This window comes from Psammomys obesus, unplaced genomic scaffold (genome assembly GCF_907164565.1).
Source record: "Psammomys obesus unplaced genomic scaffold, mPsaObe1.curated_primary_1811, whole genome shotgun sequence".
In the NCBI taxonomy this organism is placed as follows: domain Eukaryota; kingdom Metazoa; phylum Chordata; class Mammalia; order Rodentia; family Muridae; genus Psammomys; species Psammomys obesus.
Window position 1 is genome coordinate 635,881 of NW_026594462.1, and position 12,158 is coordinate 648,038.

The window sequence follows — 12,158 nt, forward strand, 5'->3', positions numbered from 1 at the left end:
ATTATACAATAGTATTTGCTATTCATTTATCCACTAAACACTCCTGTCTTACCTCTCTCACTTTGGACTCTTCTTCATTTGATTATTCAGTTCCACTTATTCATTACTTCTTGAAAATGTAATTGGATTATGAAGGTAATCACATTGTAGGTAATGAAGCTACAAGCTGATTTTGGTACTGCAGACATTTCAGAACATAAAATCTGTTCATCAATTATATAGTACTTAAAGTTTTGTCGTTGGTGTTTTAAATTTTTCATAATAAGGATATTTTAGGGTTGTTTGTTTGTTTGTTTTGTTAGGCTTTCACCTAGGCATATTTTAGGTATGTTGGTGTTGCTATTCTGGCTTTTAGATGAAAAGAAGTTTACTTTCTTTTCAGTGATCCCATCTGTTAATTCCTGTTTGCATCTTTTTTGGTTAACAGTAAGACCAAACAGCTCTAACTTTTCCACATAGGCTCAAGGAACAGAGTGTGTTCCAAATAAATGAATATGTGCATATGAAGGAAAATGACATTGTGTAGGCTGAAGGAAGGGATCACTCAAGGACCATGCTTGTTCTGTGGATACTGAGAAAATACCCCAGAACATATATTTACCTTAACCAGATATAATAGTTTCCTCTAAATTTGGGTAATTTTAATCTGTTCACCAATTTTGTACACAAAAGGAGTCGCACAGTGAAAAACCACAATAAGTTTAGTTCAACATTTCTTTTTATTAATTTTATTTTTCTCATTAGTTACAGTTTGTTAATTCTGTATCCCAGCTGTATCCCTCATTCCCTCCCCAATCCCACCCTCCCTCCCTCATCTCCTCACTTCACCTTTCCAAGTCCACTGATAGGGGAGGACCTCCTTTCCTTTCATATGACTCCGTTTTGTCAGGTATTTTCAACATTTCCATCATCAGATTGTTTTCAGATTATTTTGAGATTTATACTTTCCCCAAAAGGGCTCTATTGTGAGATTTTATTATAATTTATCAGTGTATGAATTTTTGATTAAGAAATATAAGGTATAGTGTTTACTAGTCATTGTTATTTCAAAGTTTATGCATGTACATAATGAAACTTAAATATAACTGTGTGTTTATAACATCAATATTGTTTAAATTTAATTTACATGTAAATTCCCTGATAAACAATGATGTATTTGTTTATATACGTAAACCAGATTATTCCATATACTTTAAAATGAACATTCTAGAATAGGGATTTCTATTACCAATATACAATATTCTTCACTCATTATGTGTGACTCACTGGACTCTTGCAAAGACACCAGCCCCTAAAACAGGACCCTCCTTATTTTATTGAAACCTGGCATGAACCTAACCACCAAAAGGACCATCACTCAATGTTTGTATTTGCTGGTCATCTTTTATTTAGAATGTTGAATGAATATTTGGGAGGAAGTTAGGATTGTAAAATTCCAGACAGAGGCGTGGATTCCCATTTGTCCTGGCCAAGATAATTTATACATGTTAGCTACTGCAGTTCTACAAGAGATATGTTTGGATATATTTTCTTCATGCATTGTAACAAGATTAAGTGTTTTATTGCAGTAAAAGTCACATGGAGAAGCAAAAAGAGGGTAGTTGAAGAAAAATATATATCCGTTATATAGTTCTGGAATGAACTACTGCCTTTTTCTACTTTTAAGTTTAATCTGTTGTTTACATGACATATGGGACAAAAATGTCAGTCTTGGTGAGGACTGAACTTGATGATTTCAGGACTAATATGAGTGGTTCCTTGATACTGAGGTTCCTGAGGTATGAATTATTCAAGAATGTATCCTAGAGAAGGCTGGTATTGCCAGGAGACCTTTAGGACCTAACCTATCTAAAAGAATGCATGGCTGTACCTGGAGAGAAGAAAATGGCATGGCGTGACAGGAAAAGCTTTAAAAGCTTTGACAGACAGAACAGGCTGATCATGCACACATGACGTGAATCCTGTCCAATACCTGAAGCCTGGAAAGCATGAGTAAGGCGCCTAAGACTAGACCGACCACTGAGTGGGGTAAAATGGATTCCTTTTTTTAGGAAAATGGTGAGTGCAGGTAACTTAGGGATATTTGACTATAACAAAAGAAGATATTTTACATTATTAATTACTACCACTACTGTAACTAATACTATTGTGCAGTTCTAGTATAAGCCAGCACGTGTGCCTTGAATTAACGGGCTATATCAGTGTCAAAAAGTCAGTATTTTGCTCTGGTACTGCTCAGCCTCTATCTCATCAAAATTTTTCTGCCCTGTTCTTCCAAAGTCATACCTCAGTTTGGGGTGATATAGATTTCCCCTTGGTGGGTAAGGCATCCCAGTAGTTCTTGTTCTTTGGACTTTTATTATTTGAGAATGCCTTCCCTTGCCACCATGCACTGCACAAAGAAAATGCTTTAATAAGGCCTGAGAGCTGCAGCAATCTATGAGTACAGAGAAATTTGAGATTGGGCAGTTTCTTTGACAAGGGGAGGGAGCCCAGGGAGTATATGGCTATGTTTTACAATGCAGTCAGGAGCTATTCTGGTCTATTAAAGTGGTAGATTTGTATTAGCTGAGGAAGCTTAGGGACAAGAGTATACATTCACCAGGCTAGGTCAGAGCACACTGTGTGCCAGCCTGGTTGTACCTGGAGAGAATATATTGGCAGCGGTGATAGGAAAAGGCTTCAAGGACAGAAGAAGCTGGATATGCACACATGATGGGAACCTTGACCCAAACCTGAAGCCTGGGAAGGCTTGTGTAAGGCTCCTAAGATGAGATTGGACCACCAAATGTGATGAAATGGAGGTTCTCTTTGGGGACTGTGGTGAGTGCAGGTAACTTAGGGATAAAAGAGAATACATAACAAAGCTAAAGCAGAGCTCATGGTATACCTGCTTGGCAGGACCTAGTGAGTGACTAGGCCATATGTTAACAGGATAGGACCTGAATTGCAAACTGAATTACTTTCTGGAGGCATGCCAATAGTCACATGTTCTTAATGACGTGGAAATATTTTCAACTGTGACTTTATTCTCTGGTTCTGATAATTTAATATCAACAGCAATATGGTGAGTTGTGGATTATCCCATTTGCCAATCAAATTTCTTAAAGATACTAATACATTAAATATTAAATGAATAAAAGTTAGCAACACTTTTTTTAATTTTGTTATTTATACAATGTTTATTTTTCTTTTAAAAGGAACACATTATATTCATGCATACCTTTTCAATGTATAAAAATAAGACTATTTAAAATGAAACAGCATCATGGAGCTTTGGTACTGCTTAAGGATGAGCAGATATCACTATCACCAACTACCAAACAACTCAAGAGCTTGAGATAAAGGTCAACTGTTTGTATATCAACATGCAAGCAGTAGGATAATTTACAAAGAGCAATAAATTGAGATAATTCATCAGATGATTGAAAGTCTTCAAAACCAGACCAGAGGGGATAATCCACATTTTCTGTAGTTCCATAAACCTAAGGACCAAAGTGATAACTGATTATTCTTTACAGCTTGTATTTTCTTTTTTCTCTGCTTTCTAGATATTAATAACACTTAGGGAAATGATAAAACCACAAACCTTATTTATCAGGGGTATCTGGTTTAAGATGAGCTGCAAGATATACTGATCAAACAGTTCCAAAAAATTTATGGAATTTTATCATCCACACTTTGATTGGATCTAAGAATCACTTCATGAGATAGGACCTGTACTTGCCCCTGCATATGAAGCCTAGAACCTAAGACTAGAGAGGACATGGATCTAAGGGCAAATCCTACCACTAGTCTTCTTCTAAATGAGCATTGCAATAAAATACTGTGATATACATAGATAAGAGTATCTCTTAAGCTTCATCAGAGACTTTCTTCTTACAGTAGATAGTAATTAACAAAGAGATATACAATTAAGCAATGTGCAGAGACCAAGAAACTCTCAACCACTCAACCTAAATAGGATGCCTTCATTAAATTCATCCTATCAGGGATTTAGTATCTATATGAAGGAGGGGGTTAAAAAATGGTGAGAGACAGAAGTGGTAGGTGACTTTAAGGAAACAGCATCTTCAAGATATAATAAGACTGATATACACATAAACCAACAGAGCCTTGACAGCATACACAAGAGCTGCACAGGTTCAACCCAGACAAAAATCGCAGCACTGGGAAGGGAAGGTGAACACAATCTCCTATTCCCTAACTAAGAAATTATTTACAACTGATATGATGAAAAGGAGAAAAATCCGTTTTCTCCAAAAGAGTATCATTGGGAGTATCATCTGCACTCTAGGTCAGCCTTCATGCCCAAGAGTAATTGGACAACACAGAGCATACTCCATGTTTTTTTGTTTGTTTTTTTTTTTCTTTGTGGGAGGGGATCTTTGGTTTTCTTTGGGTATTTTTGTCTTACTATTTTGTCTTACTTATTTTTCTTAGTTTCCCTGTCTGTTTTCATTTTTTCTTTTTGTTGTCTTTCTTGATTTATGAGGGAGATAGGGAGAAAAGGAGAGTCAGAGTTGGGTTGATAATATGGTAGAAAGAATCTGAAAGAGTTGTGGAAGGCAAAGAATAGAATAACTGTGACAAAAATAAGACTGAAGTCTTTCTATGTCTTTTCTACAAATTGCCTTATCCATGATTTTTTATAATTAGTAAATGTAATGAGTAAAGGTATATGATTTTTAAAGCATAAAAAAGGATATGATCAAAATATATTGCATGACAAATATTTTAAATAAAAAAATTCAAGAAAAGGAAATCTGTTATCACAAAGAAAAACACATTTTTATGAAACTGCAGCAATAACGTAGATTTTCACTACTCTAGCACCTATAGAACCACTATAGGTGGTTCTATAAATCTGTCAGCCATCTACAAGTAAAAACAAAACTACTATACACCTTTAACCAAATTTAATTGACTTCAGATAAAATTTGTCTTTTTATGACTCTGAAGATGGAGGACCAGAATTTGATACTTGAGCATAGGCCTGTGTCTGTCCTTCAAAATGAATACTAATTGGCTGGCATAATTGTGATAAGAGTCTCTGAAGAAGTAGGCAGGAATATTTCACTCTGTCTAGAAAAATAGGAACTTCTCAAATTTCTATGAAAAACTGATACTTTACCCTTATGCATTAGTTCTGAAAGAGCCTACAAGATTAAGTGCCAAATTTTGTTCTTGCAGAGTCTTTCAAAATGTAATATCCATTGCAAAAGTCTTCTTAATCATGAATAAGAAATGTGAAAGGTAAGAACTATACTCACCGAGCTGAGTATACTCTTGGTGTCTTTCAGAAGCTTTGCATTTTTCCTCTCAATGTCTTTGACTAAAGATATGACATCATCATCAGTTCCTGGTATACTTCCGAGTACTGTCAGTAGATTTTTAAGAGTGTCTTTCCAAGCCAGCACTCTACTGAGTATCAGTATTGGAAATTCTTCAAGCTAAGCAACCATGTTTCAGCAATTATATTAAGATAAGTAATATAAAGAAGGATTAGTTAGTTTGGTTTTCTACAAGACAGGCTGAATTAAATATACATTTGTTACTTTTATGAGAAAGTAGAAGTTTTTGAGAAAGTGAAATAATATAGACTAATAAAATATAAACAATCAGTAATTTACCATTATGAAATAAAGTATGTTGTTAGCTATTATTTCTAATATCCTATTTATTTTATTTATCGTCTTTTTCATATTAAATTATACCATATACTGTCCCTGTAAGCTCTTTCATACTTCATTATTTTACTTCTCCATGGGAACCCAAGAATTTTCTGGGAACTAGTAGGTGTTCTTATTCAGGAAAAATAGATATCTCCAATGTCCCCAATGGCAAGATATTTAACTCAGACTCATAACACTAATAAAGTAGATTGTTCACATTCATACTTATTTTTAGTTTTTTTAAGACAGTAAAAACAATATTCTGTGAAGATAAACTGACATTATTAAGTGTGGTTTCCTCAGTCTAGAGTACTTCTCTTTTTCCTCTAGCAGAGCAGCACATTTGTTGGAACATATGATTGTCAAAAAAATGGAACAGTGGTATACCATTGTCTTTAATAACAGAATGAATAGAAATAATAATGGAATTTTAACTTTCTAGTGTGTGTCTCAGCATTCCTAATTTAAAATGCTTCATGTGCTGATATCTTTAGCTATTATAGAGATAATGAAAAGCCTAGAAAGGAATCCAGTAGACATTGTGGTAGAAATAGGGAAAATGAATGATGGAAAGAAGAAGATACAACCATGTTGGTAATATAATCTCCTTAATCTCCTTGACTCATTGCTGCATATGAACAAGAGTGAAGACTTGAGTTGGATGGGGCCCAGACACTAATTCTGGTGGAGAAGTTTGAAGGTCCAAGTCCCATAAAACCTTCCAATACCTCAGTCTCCTTACCTCTGCTAGTTTTTGTGAGTGGTAATTGGAGCAATGTCAGTAAAGCACTTTGGGAAGTGCCTAGCCATGGAATACATGTCTAGAAATATTTTTATTCCTTTTTTATCTTATTGCTTTCACAAGATGCTTAAATCAGTTCATTTGAGAATAAGTTACGGAAAGGAATCTTAAGGAAATATCATAATAGTTACAATTACAGCTGCAGTGATATATAGACCTTCTCATTACAACTGAGAGCATGGCTCATTCTGAGGAGCATTATGGTATTTATGGCAAGCCCTTATTCAGAGATTTCAGTTAAAACAGCAGAAATCACAAAAGTCATGAAGAAATGAATAGGCAAGTAAATAGAAGTAGAATCAGAAGAGTCTTGAAAATCCAGGAGACTTGAGAATGATGGTCAACATTGTGATATTTGCCACTCACTGGTAACATACAAGGAACACAGTTGTGTTTGCATTTAAGTCTAGTAGTGAGATATCATTAAACTAAAACCCTCTTAATGGATAGTTTAAGGACCTGTTAAAATATTACTGAACATTTGCTTATTTTTGTCAAGTCTTTAATATGACTTTTTGTTGTTTCTTCTCGCTCCATTTTCCTGTAGGTGTGATTTTCACATCTGTGGTAGTACTTAGCAGAAACCTGCAGCATGACTAGCAAATACAGTCTACTACTTCAACTGTTTAGGTGAAAAACAACTAAAGACTCACAGAGGTACTTTGAGCATCATCCATGTTTTCTGGAGTTTTGATGGAATAATTGTGGCAGGAGGTAAGATTCTTAACCAGTAATTTCTGTTCCCCAAGAAACATAAACATCTGCATATATCAAAATAAATATTCAGTTAATCAAACTCTGGAAAATAAGCCACTGAACCCACAACCTTAATATTAATGTGCTCAATAGATTCGTGTGTTTTACAAATGAAATCTACATAAAATCTAAGTAAGATTAAGAACTTAATAAGAATACATTGATTCTTTTCTTCTTAATTCGATTTGTAATCTCGTTTACTTTTTTATCTAAATGTCAAACACCCAACCTTTTTCCATATTTACTCTTTTATTAATTTTTATTAATTTTCACAATATTTTTCTATATTGAAATGAAGCCTTGAAAACAACAGAACTAGATATTACAAAGCATCATAAAGATCATCTCTCTTTAGAATCTGGGCCATGTGTCATGGTATATTGTACCTATATTCATTAATATCTTGCTTCCTGTATTTGCTTCCAAATTGATGTGGATCTTTTATCTTGCTTTTATTAAGTATATGTTTTCTTCCTATTAAAAGTGAATATATAACCCTTTTCCATCCACTGTTAATCATAAATCCTGACTGGAATTGTGTCAAGTTTGACAAAAATAGATATAACAAAGACTTTTTTAAAAGCGAATAAAAAGCAATGAAATAAAAGTCAACAAAATATTAATTAATGTTTATATATTGATTGATATATTTTAAATAGTATACTTCAAATATACTATTAATAACTTATTTAAAATTGATAATCATCTACTGTGTAAATGTTTAATGTATTACTAGGAATGTTAAGAATTTCAAAGAGGGTGAATAAAGAATAAGAAATGAGAAATTATGTGTAAAAAGACCATAATTACATATCTATGCCAAATGCAAAGACACATTTGTTTTTATGTCCATTGTTTCATTGAAGCCTTATGCTTTTTTTTTTCTCCTTTATGTTGACTGACCTTGAACAGATAACAGAGGAGGGAGCCTATTTTTCACTTGTCAGTCAGCCCCCCTACCGAATGAACTCCAGCACTGTAATGCTCCAAAAGGAATCCTAGCATTGGGGGTTCATGAAAATAAACTAGTGTGTTTCTTCCTTCTTGAAGTGGTTTCCGTTTGGATTGCTGCAGTTCCTATACCTAACTGACTACAGTGCAGTTCAAATTGTTGGGTATCTGCAGTGAAGTTAGTGAAAAATACCAATATTTTCTTGCTTCTTAAAAAACTAAATTCAGATATCAGAGTTCTTCCCTAGCTACAACAACACATATACTTTTAGGTCACAGTTACAATTTTTAATTAGAAAATAAATAAATTTATAGAAAATTAACCAAGGCAAATTTGACAAGCTTCAAGATTCTCATTTTTCTTTTTATGCCAGAGGCTCTCTTGTATGATAATACAATAATAAAATATCATAATACACCTGAGGATGTGTTACTTGACACTTGGTCTTTGATGTTCTCTCTTATGTTCAAGTAATGTCATTAGCATGAAGGCATTTGGGAAGAAAAAAATAAAAATAAATGAGGTACTTACAAACTGGTCAAGTGAGACTAGTGATGAATTTAACTGTATCAGGATGGAGGGAAAGATTTAAAAAGTGAGTAAACAGACAACACAAATGCATATTTATTTCAAAAGGAGACATTCTCTGGGTGCCCACTTGGTATTAAAACCATATCTTATGTCTCCTCCTTGACACTAACTGTCCTTGAACAGATCACATGCAGTCCTCAGGAACACAGAACCTGTTTCTTTTCTAAATCAGCCATTCTAGTGAACAAACTTCTGCATCAGACACCTTTAAATAAGATTTAAATGATTCCAGCATTTAGGATATAATGAAAAGCTAATATGTTGTTTCTACTCACTCTTTCCTCCACTTGAATGATCTCCTTTTAGATTCATTCTATTTATGCTCTTTGACTTACTGTAATATACTTCTTCTTAGGATAGGAGTTCCACAAGGACCAAACATATCTGGGCACAGGGTCTTTTCTGAGACTGACATGCAACCAAGGACCATGTATGAATGTAACCTAGAACCTCTGCTCAGATGTAGCCTGTGGTAACTCAGTAACCAATTGGTAGCCTGTGGTAGCTCAGTGACCAATTAGTTTCCCATGGTGAGGGGAACAAGGACTATTTCTAACAGGAACTCAACAGCTGGCTCTTTAACCTCCCCACCCCACAAGGGAGGAGCAGTCCTGTTAGGCCACAGAGGAGAGCTTTGCAGCCAGTCCTGAAGATACCTGATAAAACAGGATCAGATGAATGGGGAGGAGGTTCCCCCTATCAGTGGACTTGGCAAGGGGCACGGTGGAGATGAGGGAGGGAGGAAGGGACTGGGAGGGAATGAGGGATCGGGACACGGCTGGGATACAGAGTTAATAAAATGTAACTGATAAGAAAAAAATAAAATTAAAAAAATATATATATACTTCTTCTTTATTGGATATCTCCAGTGTGCTAACAAAAGTTGCCAAAGAGACTGGCATAGAAGCAGAATCATGGAGTTAGAATTATTCACTGGACTCAACTATTACAACATTATTTTGCAAGTGCAAAGATAGTTTTTAAATGAAGCAACAACAATTAAAAAGGGGAGAAGGACCTCAAAAAACCATTGGATTCCATAAATGCCCGAGATTTCCTGAAGTTTTCTTACTCTTTTTCTGTTTTTGTCTGGCTGGCACTTTCTTTTATCAATGGAAATATATTATTTGAAACTGGGATTTAATTCTTTCCCGTGATAAGTTCAAACAAAGTCATTAACATGAAGGTTTTGGGATAGAAAGAAGATGGAAGTAAGTACTTACAAAGTTATCAAAAATTTTTGCAGATAACTCACTGATGGTCTGAGACAGGATGATGACACAAACAAACAAACAAACAAACAAAACAAACAAACACTAGTGAGTTAAATGGTGACATATATACATATTTAATGCAAAAAACATACATTCTCTGGATCCCCTTTTCTGTATAGAAACCTTGTCTGCGGTTTCCTTAAGCAGAAAGCATGAAGCCTTCAGAAACAGAGTACCCTTTTCACTTCTAAACCAGCCTTCCAAGTGAATAAACTTATGCATTGTACCTCTTTTGTAGCTCTTTAAAAAAAAAAACTTTCAGCGTTTAACCATTTGAGAAGCTGGTGGATATATTTGTTTGTTTTTATTTTTATTTGTTTTGGTTTGTTTCTTTCTTTTGGCTTTTGCTCTTGCCATATCACCACAATTTAAACCAGTTTCATTCATTCCGTGTGACTGACTGCAATACATTTCTCCTCTGTGGCTGTGGTGCTGTATGTTAAGTAAAGACACTTAAAGAAGTATAAAGAAGTCAGATCTCTTCCTCTACTGTGGCTATTAGATTTTTAGGCCACAAATTGAAATTTAAGAAAATTGAAAGATAAGTGCAAAAAGAATTCCCAAGTTAATTGAACTCTTCAAAAATTATTGAGATTTTTATGAAGCTTATCCCATTTTTCTTACTTCATTTTTCAATCGCTGCTGCTTTAATTTATTATTATAAAGGCAAATTATTACAAATTTGGCTAACAATAACTATAAATGTGCTACAGGCAACCTTAGACAGGGAGGTTGCTGTATGAAACAAACAAACAAACAAACAGATGTAAGTGAAGTACTTACAAATATCTTGCGCAATTTCATGTTCTGGTCATTGATAGTCTGAGAAAGTGCCAAGGTATTATGAAACTGATCCTTGAGTGATTGTTGATCATCCTCAGTGTTACTGCTGCCCAATGCCACAGAAGCCACATTCTCCCATAAAAGGAAGTTTGACACCACCAGCAGCAGAAGTGCCCCTGCTAACACAAACAAGGGCCATTCAGATCCATTGCCAGGGGGAAGTGATCAAAGAGCAGGCAACTGAGTTCATGACAGAGACAGCACCTGATCCCCTTACTCAGGATCTCACATGGAGACTGAGCTGCCTATGGGTTGCATCTGAGCAGAGGGTCTAGGTCCTTTCCATGCATGGTCCTTGTACTTACTTAAAAACAGGTATTAGCTGTATAATATAGGAAAACCATACTAAAATCTATGGACCTAAAGAAAGTAAACAACAAAGAGGACCCTAGGGAGGATGCTTAAATCTTATTCAGAATGGCAAACAAGGTAGAAAGCAGAAGCAATGGAAGAGAGGTAATAGGATGGAAGCCTACTATAGAGACTCCACCCAACAGGGGATCAAAGCAGATGATGAGACTTACAGCCAAACTTTGGGCAGAGCACAGGGAGTCTTATAGAAAAAGGGGAGAGACAGAAGGACAAGGAGGGGACAGGAGCTCCAAAAGGAAACCAACAAAGCCCCCAAAAAAATATGAGCTCAGGTGGTCTTCCAGAGACTGACACACCAACCAAGGTTTCAATTTTTTCTTTAATTTCTGAGAGTTTAACATGGTCATGATATTTACCCACTTTCCTCCTCCCAAACACTCCCATATACCTCTCCTTGCTCTTGTTTAAAAATCCGTCCTCTTTTTTTCATTGATTGTTTCTTTGTACATATATACATACAAATGTATACATACATATATGTCTATGTGTATTCATATATAAATAAATACAACCTGTGTAATGTTGCTTGTATGTAAGATTTTCAGGGAGGACCACATGGTATTAGATAACCAGTTGGTGTGCTTTCCCCAGAGTAAGATTGTTTCTCCCACTGTTGTCATGCTTAAGTTGCCTGTAGTTATTTGTGTAGAATTGAGGCCTCCTAGGATTTACCACATCCATGTTAGCATGTCTATTATTTTGTCTTTATTCAGCTCTTGTTTAAGCAATTATGTTGGTGAGACTTCATAGGTATAGCTTCTGATAGTCCTAGGAGACACAGTCTCAGAGCAAACTCCCCTGTCTTCTTCATTAAAAATAAAAGAAGAAGAAGAAGAAGAAGAAGAAGAAGAAGAAGAAGAAGAAGAAGAAGAAGAAGAAGAAGAAGAAGAAGA

General features: G+C 35.1%; 1 protein-coding gene across 1 annotated transcript in view; it reads right to left on the reverse strand.

Annotated features, from left to right (window-relative positions):
• Positions 1 to 3,266: 3,266 nt before the first annotated feature.
• The window catches only part of LOC129685553 (prolactin-7A1-like), an 11,407-nt gene continuing 2,515 nt past the window's right edge, over positions 3,267 to 12,158 (reverse strand). Inside the window, exons 2-7 of the mRNA XM_055619072.1 lie at positions 10,834 to 11,009; positions 10,000 to 10,038; positions 8,717 to 8,749; positions 7,131 to 7,238; positions 5,274 to 5,453; positions 3,267 to 3,485 (exon numbers count right to left, since the gene is read on the reverse strand). Coding sequence (XP_055475047.1) covers positions 3,267 to 3,485; positions 5,274 to 5,453; positions 7,131 to 7,238; positions 8,717 to 8,749; positions 10,000 to 10,038; positions 10,834 to 11,009 — 755 coding nt within the window. The remainder of the gene's footprint in view (positions 3,486 to 5,273; positions 5,454 to 7,130; positions 7,239 to 8,716; positions 8,750 to 9,999; positions 10,039 to 10,833; positions 11,010 to 12,158) is intronic.